Raw genomic sequence first — 19552 nt, 5'->3', positions numbered from 1 at the left:
TACATCATGAGCAAAGTGCATTGAATTATGTTGGTAATTTTGAACACTGGTTAGCTTTTGGAGTTTTGTAAAAGTCTGCACTGTTCGCTTGGAAGACAAGCATTAAATACTGTAATTGTATGAAATTAAAACAAATTGCTGTAAATATTTGGCAAGTAAGGCACCATCTGTATTTATTAAGATCAAAAACCTTTAGGTAACATTTATGAAAATAATATGACTTTCCACTTTCTCATTGTTTTTCATAAAGGTACTGTGCTCAGTGGCAAGGGGACTGGGATGCCTTCATAGTCAATAATGGAGAAAGGCTGACAGGAGGTGACAGATGAGCAGCAAGACTCCGAGAAAACTGGACCAATATTAAAAGCACCACCTTGTCTTCAAAATATCGAGACCTCCAAGACCTTAACCTTCCCCTTAAATATTCACTGCAGCAGATATATTTGGACTCACGGCCAAATTCAGATACATGGAGATCCGCCCAGTGCAGGTCACATCTTTTAAGCCAAAATGGTGAGGATTTGAAGGCTGGGAAGCAAGGTATGAAGATCCCTCTTCATATTCAACCTAGCCAATTGAAGGAGAGGATCCAGCACCTCAAGGGCCTTGGGAACCACAGGATTACATTAAGGAGTCATCACATAAATAGCTGAATCTTCACAGTAAGCATTAATCTGTCTTGAAATCATTCCTGTCACTTACTCAATTGCTCTGTCTACATGTATCTGTTTACACATAATTCACTTTTGCCAACAGAACTATGCGTGAAACTACTCATAAACTTAAATTCAGACATACAGCATGGTAAAAAGCTCTTCGACTCACGAGCCGATGCCACCCAATTAACCTTCAACCCCCATACATTTTGAAGGATGGGAGGAAACCCCCACAGGCTACAGGGAAAGCGTACAGACTCCTTACAGACAGCTGCGGATCCACACAAACCAGATGGTGCTCCGTTCTCGCTGCTGCCATCAGGTAAGAGGTCTAGGTGCTACAGGACTCGCACCACAAGGTTCAGAAACCCTCCACCTTCAGACTCCTCAACAACAGACTCAATCTGAGACTCATGTCAGGACTCTTACTTTGCTCAATTTTTATTACTGTTTTGTTTTCTGCATTGGACATTTTGTTTACATTTCTCTCTTTTATGGATCCTTTTTATTGACTAGTTTACAGTTACCAACAAGTAGAAATTCTGCCTGCTCCGCAGAAAAAAAAAAATCTATTCTCATTTCCAGAGGAAAAAAACCAAGCTGGAATAGTATTTATTGATTGCAGGAAAAAAATCCAATATCCGGCACCTAAGGAGATTGGTAGATGCTGGATAAGTGAATTGTGTGCTGCCTGATTGGCAAACTAACCTGTAGGGGGCGCAAATTTCAAACTTTTGTATTTTTTACCTATTTGTTTTCCGCAATGTCTTTGCCGGTTGCTTGAGGCTGCAGGCTGCTTGAATTCTAGTTAATGGGGATTTTACTGTATAATCTATGCCATCTTATAATAAGCTTGTGAATATTAGCTTTTGCACCTTCACCTTACCAAGACCAAGCTTATTTTATTGTCATGTAATTAAACAGAAAATGTGATAGCACACATTTCCTGTAGTCTATCATAAGGCACGCAAAGATTCATCATCAGGAGAAATTGCCCAGAGGCCCTTACAGCCAGAGAAAAAGAAGCAAAAGAGATTCCCCCCCCCCCCACCCCAGAATCACTGAATGCCCAAGACTCCAATACTTTGCCTCCAGTGCTTCCGCACTTATGTATTCTTGTAGGCAAAATTGTGTGTTTAAGTAATATACTTCGATGGATGAAATGTGGCAGGTCAATTTGCTGATTTACAGGGTAATAAATATATTGTGAAGGCATCTATCAATTAATATTAAGATGATGTGATCAATATCTGCAACACAGCTCAATGAAATAATTTAATAAACAATGACTACTAAAAAGGACAACAAGTCCACAAGTCAAGAAAATAGAAGTGAACTGATTAGCGAAGACAAGGGCAGGCAAAAATAGAATGCATGACCTCAGCACTGCAACTTAAGCATTATAAACTATTCACTGTGACATATCGAAAGGTTTGTTCAGATCTTTTAAATAATTTTTTTAAATTGCAATTCAAATGCTAAGTAAGCTGTTATTGAGCAAATTTGAATACTAACCAAAGAGAAAAAAAATCCTTCCAAAATTGACCCTCACAAGGTAAACTCAAAATAAGTTATCCCTTGAAAAAATAAACATTTTGTGATACTCTTGGTTGGATTAACATTTTTAATCTATTTTTACAAAAACTACAAATGTTAATTTTGTCTCATCACTGTACCTGTTTAACCAGGAGCTCCAAGACTGATCTGAGGCACTTGGGATCTGTGTCATCCCTTTGCACCAACAAGATTTTGGTTAGGAAAGATAAAACATCAGCCAAAAGTTTCTCATCTTCAATGCAGGCTGGAAGAACTTGTAAAAACCTGGAACATAATTAAATGACAAATGTGTGATATTTCCAACTATGCAGGTCATTGAACAGTTTAATTTCAATACTTATGATTTTGTTATTTTTGAAATGTCAGCATTTGTTCTAAGTAATTTGAAAGGTTAGAATAAATCAAAACTGTAAACTGAAAATAATAAAAACATGAAATTCCATTCCTTCTGAGTTTTCTTTGTGCAAAAGGTCCCAAGTGGTTTCCACTTGAAATTGGACTTTTGTCTGAGAGAGAGAACAAGTCTGCAAGAAATTATAGTGATATGCAAGATCTACAACATAATAATACAGGATCATTTGATTTATTCCAATTCTGATTTAGTCACCTACTTGACAGGATAGATACAAGTTTCACTGAAAGTACAGATAATTTTACAAGGATGTTGCCAGGTGTTGAGGAGCTGTGGTATCCAGGAAAGGCCGAATGGGTTAAGACTTTATTCCCTGGAGCATCGAGGGAATACAAAATTAAGAGTGGCATACATAGGGTAAATTCAAGAAGGACTTTTCCCTTAAGGTTGGCTGAAACACAAGAATGAGAGGTCATGAGTTAAGGGTAAAAGGTGAAATGTTTAAGGGGAACATTCAGAGGGAACCTCTTCACTGAGAGGCAGTGATGAGCTGTGAGCAGAAGTGGCGGATGTGGGTTCGATTTCAACATTTAGGAGAAATTTGGATAGCCACATGGATGGGAGGGATATGGAGGGCTATGGTCTAGGTGAAGGTCTATGGCACTAGGTGGAAAAGTAGTTTGGCACAGGCTAGATGGGCCAAAGGACCAATTTCTATCCTGTTGTATTCTATGGTTTATATGATTATGATATTGATTGAATATCAGTGGAGACAGAGTTATGACAATTATGTACATATGCACCAAAATTCTTACTTGCTCCAGCCAAACAGATACACAAGATACATCACATACAATAGTAAAAATTAAATTACACCAATACAGAGACTTACAAAGGATAGATAGATAAATATCACATTACAGTTGGTGCAATGGCATTTTAATAGAACAGCAAATCTTTTTGATAATCTTGGAATAGGTAACGTTTTGGGCAGCAAGGGGATGGCCAAGAGATCAATGGCCGTTGAATTAAAAAAACTTCTCGAGCCTGGACTTCAGGTTTCAGTACCTTTCTCTCAAAGGTAGCAGCAAGGAGAGGTTGTGACCAGGATGATTGGTTTTTTTTTAATGATGCTGGCTGCCTTGTTGAAGCAGTATCTCCCAGTCTTCAATGGATAGGTCAGAGCCTGTGATGGGCATGGCTAGGACTTCCACTTTCAGCAGCCTTCTGCATTCCTGGACATTCAACTTACCGGACCAGGCCATGGTGCAAAAAGTCAGTATACTTTCCGCGGACCACCTGTAAGATCCGGCTGCAGTATGATGAGCAGAATTCCAGATCCCTCAAGTTTGGTAACACATTTTGCTGGTATGATGGAGTTGAATGCCAACCTGTAGTCAATGAATATGATGTACATGTTCTTGTGATCCAGGCAATCTAACCCAGAGTGGAGGGCCAGTGGGATTGACAGGTAAAAGTAAAGGTCCCATTATTTTCATGTAATATTACATTTAGAATGTAATAGAAGTGGCAAATTATATTTAACACAGGAAAATATGAAGTGATACACATTGGCAAGAAGAATTTTGAGTGACAATTTAAACTCCATGGTATAATTAAAGGGTAGAGCAGTTGGTGTAGCAGTTAGAACAATGCCTTTACAATGCCGACGATTGGGACCAAGGTGCGAATCTCTGCGTGGGTTTTTCCCGGGGGCTCAGGTTTCTTCCCACCGTTCGAAACATATTGGGGGGGGGGGAGGGGCGTAGGTGTAAATTGAGCGGCACGGACTCATGTGCCAAAATGGTCTGTTACCATTCTGTATGTCTAAAAATAATTGCTAAAAAAGGACAGGGAATGAATTAAAGAGAGCAAGACAGTAATGAAAATGCATTAATTCCTGAAAGTGGAAGGACATGTTGAAAGAATAGTTAAAAATGCAAACAAGATCATACATTCATAAACAGAGGCATAGGGAATAGAGGTAGAGAATGCATGTTGAACAGGTACAACGTTCTTTTAATGCTACATCTAGGGTACTGCATCCAATCACAGCACCTTTAAAAAAAATGAGTATCACTGAAAGAATGGATTAAAGATATACTTGAATGCTTCCAGGAATCAAGGGTTTCTACTGGAAGATTTTAATGCAGATGGTGGAGTCATTTAGTTGAAAAAGCGGACAGAGAAAAACTCTCCCTTTGGCAGTTGCTTCTAGAGACAGTGGGCAGAAATTATAAAATTTGAAGACAAGATAAAAGGGGTTTGAGAGGATAAGCTACTTTTTCATACATCTGGGATTCATTGTCTTAATGGTAATGGAAACAGAAATAGTCAGTGCCTACCATAAATTAGCTAGAAATCTTAGAGAGGATGATTAACAGGCTTTGTATGATTAAGAACAATAGAAATGGCCTGAAACCCCAAATGTTGGGCACCTTAATTGAAAATAGTCCTAATTCACTTTAAGAATGGATTGCAAGGGTGAGCAAATTTACTAGCCCTGAGCAACATATTAAAAGCCATTCAGTAGCCACCCACCTGTTGCATTTAAACATTCTTCATTACAGACAGATCAAACAGCAGCTTTGACTGCATTTTTGACCGGCTTAAAATAATAGACATCACAGAGAGAAAAATGGCTGCCGTGGTTAGCATAGCCATTACTGCAATGCTATTGCAACACTAGTGAGCCCAGTTTGAATACCGTGCTGTCAGCAAGTTTGTGCATTCTCCCCATGACCTGCATGGATTTTCTCCAGGTGCCTCCAAAAAAAATGTAAGGGGCTTGTAAGTTAATTGGTGTATTTGAGCAGCAAGGGCCTGTTAAAGAGTACTAAAAAATGTTGGATAGAGCTTTCAGTTATTGCCACAGACAGGCTGCATAAAGATACATTTCAGCAATTGTACAAACCTGCCCAATGCCATATGCCATTCGAGGTTGTGTAATATAGATACGTTGCTACCAATTCCTTGTTTCAATGCTAGTTTATCATTTAATAAATATAATGTCATCCTGGCTAGAGCTGAATTGACAGCACTGTGAGAGTTTGCCTGGGTAATGGAAAGAAGACAATCCTGCAGACCACTGGTAACGTGACTTGCTTTCAGCACGACTTTGTCAACAGGAGACAATCTCATGTCCTCGGGAAATCTATATAAAAAAAGTAACAAATCAATATGGCAATTACATCAATATGGGTACCATCAAAATTTGGAGCTTCATTATTTAAATGACAGAGCTGTTCAGAAAGTTATAATATTAACAATCAGACCATAATATCAGACAGCACAAGGAAATTTTGGATCCATATTTGCACTCTGACTCCCAAATCAACTGGCTTGACTGCTGGTTCAAAAAAAATTGTAGATTACCACAGATCATCAATTTCACTGCATTAAGCACGTTGTTTTTTTTAAAATTGAATTTAGATATTCGGCCCAATAACTGGCCCAGGTGCCCATGCCGCCAAAATACCCAAATTAACTTACAACCCCCATGCGTTTTGAAGGATGGGAGGAAACCAGAGCATCTGGAGGAGACCCATACAGACAAGGAGAGAACGTTCAAACTCCTTAAAGACAGATCCGGATAAGAAGGATGTCTGTGCCGAACACAATGCTAAACTAAATTAAGTCTCTGCATTTTCATGTGTTTATTGATGTCACTTAAATGCTGCTATTATATCTGCAACCACCCATTCCAGGCATCTACTACTATGTAAAAAAAATACAACTTATCCCCATTCACCTCTTTTATATTCTACCCCTCCACTTCATTTTTAAAGCTTCTCATGTAGCCTGTGAGAGTTTTACCTTGAGGAAAATATTCTCTCTATGCCTCTCGTGATTTTATAAACTTCGATCAGGTGCCCTTTCACCCTCTGGCAGTCTCAAGAAAACTACCCAAGTTCGTCAAATCTCTCCTTACCACCTTTACTTTCTAATCTAGGGAACATCCTGGTAAATTTCTTCTGTACTCCAAAGCCTCCAAATCCTTCATCTAATGGGCTGAGTAGAATTACATACAGAGGTGGTGCAAAAGAAGTGACAAAATTTCAATAAAATTAAAACATCTTTCGTCTTTTCTGGGGAGAAAAATTATCTTCGTTACTGAGTCAGTCTTAAATATGACTCCAGATTCTCAGCACGCATCTAAATTGCTCAACTCATGGAGAAATTCATATCATGAAAAACTAGAAATGAAATAGTGACCAATGAAACCAGATTGCATTTGACAGACTTGATGACCAGAATTCATACTGTAGAACCCATTATAATGCAAAAAAAAATTGAAATAATATAAATGAACACTTACTCCAATGAGGAATCAACTCCCTGACATCCATTCTGATCTAAGGTCTGCTCAACTCCATGATACCATGCAAGATTCCACGCTACTTTCAACATATCTGATGCAGGTCTCAAGTTCAAGGGGTCTGATGCGGATGGAACCACAATGCGATAGGGGCTCACAGCATGATGAACTGCTACTTTGACCATCAAGTTGTACCTTTTTCAATTAATAAATAAACCATAGGAAAGATATGGATAACAAAATATAATTAAATCAGTTGCCATAAAATCAGTTTCCAGCCAATTAGAATTAGACCTGCACTACAATGTTAAAACAAACAAAACAAAGCCCTGATCAAGCTTCATTTAGGCTTCAACAAGTCACCAAGCCAACAGAATCAGGATCTACACTGCAAAAGTGACCTCATGAGCAGATCATCAAATAAATTTGTTTTCAAATATTTACATCATCTCATGAGAAGTTTCCAGAAATTTATGACTTTTACAGTTGCATCCCCATTATATGCGGAATAACCCAGAAGAGTTTACAGGTGCATATTATAAAGAAAATATCACAGCCCAGGACATCACAAGCAAAACTCTCCCCACCATCAAGAACATTTACAGGGAACACTGGAGTTGGAGAGCAGCAGCAGAAATCAACAAGGATCCACATCCTCTATTCTCGCTGCTGCCATCAGGAAAGAGGTATCGATGCCACAAGACTTGCACCACCAGGTTCAGGAATAGCTGCTACCCCTCCATCATCAGACTCCTCTACAACAAACTCAATCAGGGATTAATTTAAGGATTCTTACTTTTGCACTTTATTGATTTTTCTGTATTGCTTAGTTTGTTCACATTTCTTATTTGTTTACGTGTACATTAAGTACAGTTTTTTTTTTAACCTTATCAATAAGTGGTAATTCTGCCTAGCTCGCATGAAAAAAGAATCTCAGTATTGTATGTGATGTCATGTATGTACTCTGACAATAAATCTGAAATCTGTTTCATGGTAAAAAAAAATTTTTTTAAAGTTGCACTCTGTGTTTTCCACAAACTTTTGAGGGATGCAATAGAGTAAGACTTCCATTCCAGTGAAGCACTGTGGAAAAGGATATCCATAAAAAACACCTGCATGGATAAAGAGAAAATTGGACTTGAAAATATCTATTGTTTTTCCACCGATGCTGGACCTGCTGAATATTTTTTTTGAATCTCAGAGTCTGAGAATCTGCAGTAATGTTTCTTTCAATTGTCCAATTCATCTCATCGCATGATGAAAGTGATGGAGCTCATATGGGCAATGTGTGAAGCTTGTATGTTTTCCTGTAGCCACGGGGGTTTCCACCCCGTGCAATGACCTATCTATTCATTGACCTTCTTAAAGTACTTTTAGATTGTAGCTGAGAGGCAAGATCTGGAGGAAGTGAAAAAGCATATGAAGATGATTTTTTTTAAAAATGGGATTAATAGAGGAAGATCCTAAATAGCTGGTTGATAGTCGTGCGGACCTGAATGCCTAAAGGGCCTAGTCAGTGCTGAATGCCTGTGATTTTACGCACATCTTGAGTGAAATATCGATTTTTTTTCGGGGATTTGTATGGTGTGATATGACCTTGAACTGAGAGAAAATGTTAATTATACATCAATACATTTGAGAGAAACTGGGTTTCCAAAATCAATAAAATTCTCAGACACAAAATTACATCCTGTCATTATGATAGAAGTTTACATTTTTAAGTGAGGAAAATAAAAAATGCTTTTCAAAAGGCTTTGGGAACATCTTTATTAGAAATTTGATATTCTGGGATAATAGATTTCTTTTTATAATCGATCATAATTACAATTCCAATTTCCTACCTCTTCAGCAACATGCCCATAAACACAGTGCCACACTAAATCATAATAGATGGAAATACATGGATCCTCACCATTAAGATATTTCAACGTCAATAAATAAATAAATGTTAAAACATATTGACAAAAAAATATAAGCGTGAAAATGTTTACCTCTGAGTTACAATAACAGGCAAGCTGAATGGTGAAGCAGTAGCAACATTATCAGACCTGTAAAGAAGATGGCCTTCTCATCACAGTAATCAATAACATGAAACACATCAACACAGAATGAAATGACAGGTCAGTGCTTTTGATTAATTACCACAAGATTTTGCTCCAAACTCAGTGACCTGCAAGATCTCCGCAGTGAAAATACAGAACGCTGGAGAAGCTCGGCAGGTCAAACAGTGTCATTTACGTAGCAAAGGCAAAGATACATCACTGACGTTTTGGGCTTGAGCCCTTCATCAAAGTATGAGAAAATGCCGGCAAGTGTCTGGACAAAAGGGGGAGGGCGGATGGCAAAGGCAGGAGATGATAGGTGGAGAAAGAAGGGAGGGGGCAGCAGCAATGAGGGGGAGGGGGGATGGTAGAACTGTGTGGGTGAAAAAACTGGAAGGACAGGAAAGGGGAGGGGGAAGAAAAGGCGAGCAGGTTTAATGAAAAGCAATAAAGTCAATGTTAATTCCATCTGGTTGGAGAGTGTCCAGATGGAAAATAAGGTGTTGTTCCTCCAATCTGTGGGTGGTCTGGGTGGGACAGTACATAAGGCCACAGACAGATATGTAAGTGCGGGAGTGTGACCCATGATTAGTCACTTGGAGGTCGCTGTGGTTGTGAATGGAGCGGAAGTGCTGAGCGAAGCGACCTCCCAGTCTGTGACTGGTCTCTCGCGGAGTAGGGAATGACACAAAGGGAGCACCAGATGCAGTAGATAATCCCTCTGGATGTAAGTGAAGTGTTGCTTCACAAGAAAGGCCTGTTTGAGGCCCCAGACCATCTCTGCATATCCATTACGTTGACTCTCAATTTTAGATCACTAAAACGCATAATGTACACCCCGAAAGAAATTAAGAATTAAATTCTCAGTTTTGGTTTGGGAAGTTTAATTAACTGAAAAAAAAAATCATCTTTAAGAGAGAATGAAAGTAGAAAATAAATCATCTTCTTGCTGAAGTGATAGGATTTTCATCATAAAACCACAAAATGCTAGAGAAACTCAGCAGGCCAAGTGCCCTTTATATAGCAAAGGTGAAAATGCATAACCAAAGTTTCCGGCTTGAGCCCTTTATCAAGGTATGACAGAATGTCAGCAGGCATCACAACAAAAAGACAGGGGTGGGGATGGGAGGCGGAGTGGCAAAAGCAGGAGATCATAGGTGGAGAAGGAAGGAAGGGAACAGCAGCAATCAGGGAGAGGAGAGATGGCTGAGAAGGGAGGGAAGACTGAAAAGTGGGAGGGGGAAATAAAAGGCAAGCAAGTTAGCAGAAAGCAGAGGTCTAGGAGAGTGCCCATATGGAAAATAAGGTGTTGTTCCTCCATTCTGTGGGTGGGCACGGTGGGATAGTACATAAGGTAACAGACAGACATGTGAGTGTGGAATTGAAATAGTTGGCTACTGGGAGGTCTCGTTCGTGGCGGATGGAGTAGAGGTGCTCAGCTATGTTGAGAAGGCAACAAAGGGAGCATTGGATGCAGTAGATCAATCCTGTGGATATACAAGTGAAGTGTTGCTTCCCTTGAAAGGCTTGTTTGGGGCCCCGGACCATGGTGAGGGAGGAGATGTGGGCACAAGTGTTGCACCTTCTGCGGCCACAGGACAAGGTGCTGGTGGGGGGGTGATAGGTGGGGAGGTGATAGGTGGGGAGGGATGAGTGCATGAGGGATTCATAGAAGGAGCAGTCCCTGTGGAAGCCCAAGAGGAGAGAAGGAAAAATGTGTCTGGTGGTGGGATCCTGAAGTAAGTGCCAGAAATTACGGAGGATAATATGTTGGATGCGAAGGTTGGTGTGGTGGTAGGTGAGGACGAGGGGGATTCTATGTTTGTTACATCTGGGAGCAGAGGGGGCCAGGGCAGATGAACTGGAAATGGAGGAGATGTGGGTGAGGGCTGAGTTGATAGTGGTGGAGGGGAAGCACCCTTGTGGAAGAAGGCAGATATTTCGGAAGATCCAGACTGGAAGACTTCGTCTTGGAAACAAATGTGGCAGAGATGGAGAAATTTAAAGAAAGGGATAGAATCCTGGTAGGGGACAGGGTGTGAGGAAGTGTAGTCCAGGTAGTTGTGGGATATGGAATCTCATTGTGTCTTATTTATAATTTTCAGCTGACAAAATAATTGTGTTTTAAGACACTGGTGCAAGTTTATGAAAAAAGGAGAAAATTTAAAATTAAGCTTTGCTGTAATAAAATATGTTGGGGTGGCACCAGCGATCGGGACGGATGGTTTGAATCTTGCATTGTCTGTTAGGAGTTTGCATGTTGTCCCCTTGTCTGTGTGGGTTTTCCCCAGGGGCTCCAGTATCCTCCCATCCATCAAAATGCACCAGCCCTTGTAGGTCAATTGGGTATAATTGGGTGGCAAGGGCTCATGGGCCGAAGGGGCCTGTTACCATGCTGAATACCTAAATTCAAATATTTTTTAAAAACTAAAAATCTAATTTACAAACTCCAGTACCACATCATGGAAATACTGCAAATGGACATCAGATTAAGTGAAATAATTACACAGAATAACCTGCAAGTACTTTGTTTTACATTTTAAACAAGGCCTAAAGTGTGTCACTTTAGATTGGGATTGAGGAAAATCCAACCAGATTGGGGAAAAAGGTGGGGAAGGAGTTGGTTTGAGTTAGTTGATAGGGCAATTAGGGAATGGTTGGGGAGACATTTGAGGTGGGGAAGGAGAAATTGTGGAGAATAGTGGCAGTGACAGGGTTAGGAGTGAATAGGTGAAACAAACCCCAACATCTGGTCATCAACAAAAATCTGGGATTGTGCACCAAAAGAGCAGCCGGATTACCTCCAACACCAAAGTGAGCATTAAAATTCCACATAATAAATTAAAGCTGCCAGATCCATGGCACAAAATGACATGAAAACACTAATTTCTAGAACTGCATCGATCATTTTTTTGTTAATCTTTGTACACCAAGGCTCTGGGCAGCATGACAGAATTTCTAGACCATTACTGTTTCAGGCATTTTATGGTTTAATTTATTAAGTTGACAACCTGCAGTCTTACCACGTCTCTACTCTGGCTATTTCGTCAAAAAGAAGCAGAGTAAGCAAAGCTGTCACCTCAGAACCTGTCTCTCCGTCTTTCTGCAAAATCAGGGATACTGAAAGGAGAACAAATATCAATTAAAATTTGACTGATTATTATCGACAAGTTTTTTTTTTCACACCATAAATCACAATAGCCATGATATACACTTTTTCTTTTTCACACATTTACAGTGACTTTTTCTCCCCCCCCCTCCCTCCTCCCAAGCCACCCCCCCACCGCCCCCCCCATCACATCCATTTTAGGTATACAATCTAGGTTGCATTAATTCAGACAGACAATGTTGTCATTCAACAAAAATACACCAGAAATTCTACAGAGTCCATTCTTTTCTTTCCTTCTCCTTCCATCAACTTAGGTAATTGATACCGTGCAATTCAATTTCAGCTTTATTTATTTTCATGGTTGCTTATCTTGCCAAACGATACAGAAGTAAAATTATAATCATGAAATGTTTAAACCTAATATTATTTTCTTTATGAAGAAGAAAACCAAGGCAAACATGATCCAAATATATATTATAGAGTATCACATTTACATTGTACCTGCAAGAGTTGCGAATGATATTTTTGTACATTAAGCTTTGTCTATAGGTCAGATTAATGTTCCAAAATGAAGGTTGATACCACACAGACGTCAATAGGCACAAGAAAAATGTCAACGCTTGCTGACCATGACTGAGAGGTGCTGGACTAGTGACACATCTTTGCAAAGGAAACACATTTTGCACACATAACGAAGGGGATTCAAATAGAATTGTAGATAAAACAATAATGAAGCGTAATTTCCAATAATTAAAAAAAACGTCAGAAGGCATTTAATTATCACTTGTCAAAAATAATAGTGGTTAAAACAAAAATATTCAGAAGTTTGCAATTTACAGGGCTTGTCATTAGAACCTTAGATCAAAATTGAACATTCATAAATTTTAGATTGCACAAGTGCAAGCCAATTAAACTTCAAAGTGTGAACATTAATCCAAAAAGAATTACCAAAATTTTTATCTTTCCCAGCCCACCCACTGCACTATTCATACTCTTTCCCCAAGGACAAATGCCAAGAAGTAACAAGAGCTGTCAATTCATTACACTTCTCTAAAAATTGCCTTGAGATACAAATCTCTCCATCAAGAACCATCTGAGCTGCATCTCTCAGAAGAGAAAAGAGAGAGATTAGCAGCAACACGTGAAAAACAAACAGCAGTAACTGAGGAGTGACAAGATTTAGACCCGATCCTGAACTGATAACAATTACGAGGGCACGAATGCAGAAAAATATCATTTATTGTCTCACTGAGGGAATTAGTTTAATTGACAGAATATTGTCACAAGAGTCATGACCACAAGATGGGTAACATGAAGTGGTGCATGCAATCCCGGCAAGTTATAGTTGTAAAGGTCCTTTTCATGTCAAGTTTATTGTCATCTGATTGCACAGGTACAACCCAACGAAACAGTGTTCTCTGGTGGTCCTCGGTGCAAACATGCAGACACACAACCAGGCAAACACTACTGTTTTATAAATTTGAGGGTCGCAGACGGTTAGTGTGAGCAGTTCCTTTGGTAGTTCAGCATTCTCACGTCCTGGCTCTGAATCTCCAGCATCTTTTTCTCAAATCAGTGTTAAGCCAAGGGAAACCAATATTCAGCACAGGACTCGCCTCAGTGAGAATCCAATTTTTTATTTTTCCCTCACCATACAGTTTTCCTGTTGATAATAACTCCCTCTTCTTTCCTCCCTCGCCATCAATATACAAAATATTTTGTCCTATTAATGAACCATTCAGCAGCAGATAATACCAAACGCTTCTTCAAACTCGCTCTCCTCCCCCACACCTGGTTAGTTAATGGGTCAAGGTCTTCATTCATCTGTACTGTTCCTAAATTTTAATCATGCTACATTACTGTACATTTCTCCTCAGTGAAGGCAATTTTAAGGTACCAAATTTATCTATATCCAACCGGAATAAAGAGTCATACAGACCTTTTGCCCATCGAGTTCAGGCTGGTCATCAAGCACACATTCTAATCACACAGTAATCCCATTTCCTATTCCTCCCACATTCTCATTATTTCCTGCCTCATTCTACCACTCACCCATGTGTATGAGACAATTTACGGCCTGGCCCACAAATTCCTGACCAATGTCCCAGCCAACAAAGTGTACCTTGAGAAATGCTTTTCAAAGCATTGCTCTGCCTTTGATAAAAGGTCCCAGTCAACACTATTGATACTTCTCCAGTCTATATTCAGATTACCTGAGTGGAGTGAAACAAGAAAGTCTGTAGATGCTGTGATTGCAGTTAATACACAAAAGTGCTGGAGAAACTCAGCAGGTCTCGCAGCTTCCATAGGAGGCAAAGATAGATAACCAACATACATGCCTGAGCCCTTCGTCAAGGTATGAGCAAAAAGCAGGCAAGCGCCTAAATTAAAAAGGAGGGGGGAGGGGGGAAGAAGGGGCAGGGGGAGGAGTACAGGCCAAGAGGTAAGAGGTTATGGGTGGGCATGGATTGGAGGGCAGGAGAAATGATCTGGGTAGTGTGGAAAACTGTAAATTGAGAGCTAGAAAAAAGACGGGTGAAAGAGAGAGATGGCGGTGAGGGAGGGGACTGAAGAAGTCAATGTTAATGCCATTTAATTGGAGATCTACAACCATTCAGGGCCCCAAAGAGTCCATCCAAGTGAAGCAATCCTTCATTTGTGAATCTGTAGTCACCTACCGCATCTTGTGCTCCTGTGGTGGCCTCTTCTACATCAGAGTGACTGGACGCAGACTGGGAGATCACTTCATTGAGCACCTTCACTCTTTCTGCTGTAATAGCAGGGAATCTCCCAGTGGCAACCAATTTCAATTCCCCACACCATTCCCATGCTGAAATGTCTGTCCGTGGTCTCATGCACTGGCAAACTGAGACCATCCACAAATTGGAGGAACAATATTGCATTTTCAGTCTGGACACCCTCCAACTAGATGGCATCAACGTGGATCTCCAGTCTCCATTGCGCACCCCCACTCTGTCTCTCCCTTTCCCTCTCCCTGCAACTCCTTTCCTTCAGCTCCACAGTCTTTGCCTCCCTCTCCTTCCCTATTCCTCTGTCTCCTTTCCTTCAGCTCTGTCTTTACAGTCAACAACTTCCACCAATCAATTCTCAGACATTCTCTCCTGCCCTCCTATCCATACTTATCTTTGGCTTTTTGGCTGTCGGCCTGCGCACCTCCCCCTGCCCATTCTTCCCTCCTCCTCCATCTTTTTATTCAGGTGCCTGCCTGCTTTATGCTCACATGTTCACAAAGAGCACAAGCTTGAAACGTTGTTTGCACATCTTTGCCTTCTATGGATGCTGCGGGGCCTGCTGAGTTTCTTCAATACTTTTGTCTAGTAACTTCAGATTAACCCTTTGGATTATCATTTTATTCTTCTTTGGCTTGGCTTCGCGGACGAAGATTTATGGAGGGGGTAAAAAGTCCACGTCAGCTGCAGGCTCGTTTGTGGCTGACCAGTCCGATGCGGGACAGGCAGACACGATTGCAGCGGTTGCAAGGGAAAATTGGTTGGTTGGGGTTGGGTGTTCGGTTTTTCCTCCTTTGCCTTTTGTCAGTGAATAACTCAGATTCTGTATTAATTTTATACGTCAAAATATCCTAAAATCTTTCTAGAGCACAATATGTCTCTAACATACCGTTTGCATAGAAATGGCTATAAATCTCCAAGTGGATGCATGATGGACGGAAAAATTTTAAAAATATCTCAACCATCTTTGGGAATTTAGACTGAGGTTTCACAAAAAAACTGCACTTTAGAAAGAGAGGTTGAAAAATGGCAATGTAAATTCAAGCAGCTCACCTCGAAAAAGTGCAAGTAGCAAGGAGCCTCGCTGAGCAAGGTCGTGGCGCAGTGTTGGGTCAAGGTAAACCAGTTTCCGTAAAACAGAAAGACACGGCAACACCAGGCATTGTATGGTCTAACAAAGGGATAAATAGAAAAAATAAATGTAATTGTTTTACTCAATAACCACACAAAAACAAAGAATAATTCCAGAGGAAACCAAAGCCTAAATATATTTGAAGAAACCATCAGACATAGGAGTGCAAATAAGCTATCCAGTCTGTTCTGCCATTTAATAATGAGCTGATCCAGTTACCCACTCAGCCCCATTGACTGGCCTTCTCCCCATAACCTTCAATGTCCTGTCTAATCAATAATCTATCATTCATTGCCTTAAATACATCCAATGACCTGGCATTCACAACCGCCTGTGCAACAAATTCCACAGATTTACCAGAAGAAACAGAAGAAATTCCTATGCATCTCTGTTCTAAGCAGACACCGTTCAATCCTGAAGCGGTTATGAAGCAGGATACTTTATTTCATTTCAAAGAATAAAAGAGAAATATGATATATCTTTGAATAGTCTTTTTTCTTATTATCAAATTAAAGCCTTATTGTTGGATAAGTTTGGGCATACATTACAGATACCTAGACAGTCTAAATTTGAAATTTTACTTACTGAAGGTGGCAAGATAGGATTCATATCTGAGATGTATGCTTTATGACAGAATAAAATGCTTAAGCCGGATGTTCTTAAATCAAGATTAAAGTGGGAGAAAGATTTGGCTGTATCTATTTCTCAGGATGATTGGATGACTTTATGTGAGGATAATATGACTAAAATTGTAAATCTAAGGTATCGATTGGTTCATTATAATTTTCTTCATCAATTATATTCAACTCCGGAGAAATTAAGGAAATATAATTTTATTTTCTCGGAATTATGTTTTAGATGTCATAAGCAAGTCGGCTCCTTCTTACATTCTACTTGGCTATATGAGACGGTGAAACCTTCTTGGAATAGATTTAAGGAACTTTTAGAAGTTATTTTTAAATTAAGGTTCCACATGATCCTTTAGTATTTTTGTTGGGTTATATTAGGAGATTGACTTTGGAGTTGAAATTAAATAAATTTCAAATTGCTTTTTTGAGATTGGCCTCAGCTGTGGCTAGAAAATGTTTGGCAATTACTTGGAAAAATGAGACTAACTTGAGTATTCAGAGATAGCATTTGGAAATGAGTTCTTGTATTCCACTGGAAAAGATAACATATAATTTATGTAATAACTATTCTTTTTTGGTTAAAACTCAGAGTCCGTATTTAAATTATATGGGGTTGAATTATTAATCTCCTTTCCACACATGAATGGTGCTGTTCCGAACCATAGCAAATGATTGATGAGTTTTATATTATGTGATCTCCTCTTTCTTTTCTTCTTTTTTGGGGATAGTTTAGAGGGTGGGTTATGGTAGGGGGTGGGGGTTGTAGGGGGTATTACTTACATTAAAAATATCATGTATGTTTTCTGTTTTCTCTTAAAGCTGTATCTCTTATTGTATGGTTTATCATGATTAATAAATAAAAAATTCAAAAAATATTCTGAAGTGGTCCCTCTTTCCAACTAGTTTTGCTTTCAAATTTACCAAACATATCCATACTACAACCCAAACACAACTTTCAGCTGGTAGAAAAATAAGATCCAATCAAAATACCACAAGCTTTTGATTCACTAGGCAGTGGTTCCCCACCTTTTTCTTTCAACTCACATACCACTTTAAGTAATCCCAATGCTATTGGTGCTCTGTGATTAGTAAGGGATTGTGAGTGGGAAGGGAAGGTTGAGAAGCACTGCTCTAAATCCAATAGTTACAGAAATATTTTGCTCAAGACAAATTGTCATTGGCCCATTTCCTTTGGAGTTGAAAAACCGTGCACATAACGAGTCAATTAGGTACGATTAAAACAGTGATTTTCAAACTTTTTCTTTCTGCCCACATACCACCTTAAGCAATCCCTTACTAATCACAGAGCACCTATGGCCTAGGGAATACTTAAAGTAGTATGTGAGTGGAAAGAAAAAGGTTGGGAACCACTGCACTAGTGTATTGCCTTAAACAAGTGTGGCTTAGCTTAATATTCATTCCATTTTATTTTGCTATCTAAGTAGAGAAAAATGGCGGCAAGATTTTACTTCAACTTAAATTATTCAATAGTTGACCATATAAATTTTGGTGCAACTTTCTAGTCAGAAAAATTAAAGAAGTGATTATGGTTATAGACCACATTATTTAAGAATAATATTTGTAGAAACTCAAACAAAGCAGGAAGTGCAACTGAGAGTGTCAAATGATCAGGTAAAAGATAAGAATATACCACACATTTTAAAGTTCCAGAAAATTGACAAAGAAAAAAATAAATAAAACAATCAAAATTATACCCAAGCTTTTAAATCAAATAATTAAGGACTGGGAATAGAAATAACAAATATCTGATTCTTACTTAAAAGAAAATACAGACTCTAATATTTTAACTTTGCACTGTCATTGATTATTCAGACCGCAAGTTTTCTTTTCTTGTCATTTAACAGGGTACAATAGCAGGATCGGACAGAGTCAACATGGATTTACAAAAGGTAAATCATGCTTGACAAATCTATTGGAATTCTTTGAGATGGTGACAGGTAAAATAGATGGGGGAGAGCCAGTGGATGTGGTGTACCTGGACTTCCAAAAGGCCTTCGATAAGGTCCCGCATAAACGACTGGCTTCCAAAATCAAGGCTCATGGGATTGGGGACAAAGTATTGATGTGGATTGAGAACTGGCTGGCAGGTAGAAGACAGAGAGTTGGGATAAATGGCTCGTTTTCTGAGTGGCAGGCGGTGACCAGTGGGGTGCCACAGGGATCTGTACTGGGACCCCAGCTGTTCACAATTTACATTAATGATCTGGATGAGGGGATTGGATGTAATATCTCCAAATTTGCAGATGACACTAAGCTAGGAGGGGTTGTGTGCACGGAAGAGGGGGTCAGGAAGCTCCAGTGTGATTTGGATAAATTGAGGGACTGGGCAGATACATGGCAAATGCACTACAATGTGAATAAATGTGAGGTTATCCACTTTGGTAATACAAACCAGAGGGCAGATTACTATTTGAATGGCAATAGATTAAGTGATGGGGAAGTGCAGAGAGACCTAGGGGTACTTGTACACCAGTCTCTGAAGGCGAGCATGCAGGTACAGCAGGCAGTTAAAAAGGCAAATGGTATGTTGGCCTTCATATCAAGAGGGTTTGAGTATAGGAACAAGGATACCTTACTGCAGCTGTACAGGGCCTTGGTGAGATGCCACCTGGAGTATTGTGTGCAGTTTTGGTCACCTTATCTAAGGAAGGATGTTCTTGCAATGGAGGGAGTGCAGAGGCGATTCACCAGGCTGATACCTGGAATGGCAGGAATGACTTATGAGGAAAGATTGCGCAAATTGGGATAGTACTCGCTGGAGTTTAGAAGATTGAGAGGGGATCTCATAGAGACATATAAAATTCTGGCAGGACTGGACAGAATGGATGCAGATGAGATGTTTCCAATGATGGGAAAATCCAGAACCCGGGGCCATGGTTTGAGGATAATAGGCAAACCATTTAGGACCGAGATGAGGAGGAATTTCTTTACCCAGAGGGTGGTGAATCTGTGGAATTCATTGCCACAGAGGGCAGAAGAGGCAGGT

At 39.7% G+C, this 19552-nt stretch overlaps 1 protein-coding gene across 5 annotated transcripts in view; it reads right to left on the bottom strand.

The window, feature by feature from the left end:
* Positions 1-19552, bottom strand: part of rttn (rotatin) — a 397420-nt gene that overhangs the window by 253749 nt on the left and 124119 nt on the right. For all 5 annotated transcript variants that reach the window (XR_011352026.1, XR_011352027.1, XM_069920391.1 and 2 more), the window contains exons 21-26: positions 15838-15955; positions 11949-12045; positions 8875-8931; positions 6884-7078; positions 5480-5719; positions 2333-2477 (exon numbers count right to left, since the gene is read on the bottom strand). Coding sequence is in view for 3 of the 5 variants with exons in the window: in XM_069920391.1 (XP_069776492.1) it covers positions 2333-2477; positions 5480-5719; positions 6884-7078; positions 8875-8931; positions 11949-12045; positions 15838-15955 (852 nt within the window). In the remaining 2 variants the exon portion in view is untranslated. The remainder of the gene's footprint in view (positions 1-2332; positions 2478-5479; positions 5720-6883; positions 7079-8874; positions 8932-11948; positions 12046-15837; positions 15956-19552) is intronic.

Source organism: Narcine bancroftii, chromosome 2, assembly GCF_036971445.1.
Source record: "Narcine bancroftii isolate sNarBan1 chromosome 2, sNarBan1.hap1, whole genome shotgun sequence".
NCBI lineage: Eukaryota > Metazoa > Chordata > Chondrichthyes > Torpediniformes > Narcinidae > Narcine > Narcine bancroftii.
Note: the sequence above shows the minus strand (reverse complement) of the source record. Positions and strands in the feature narration are given on the sequence as shown.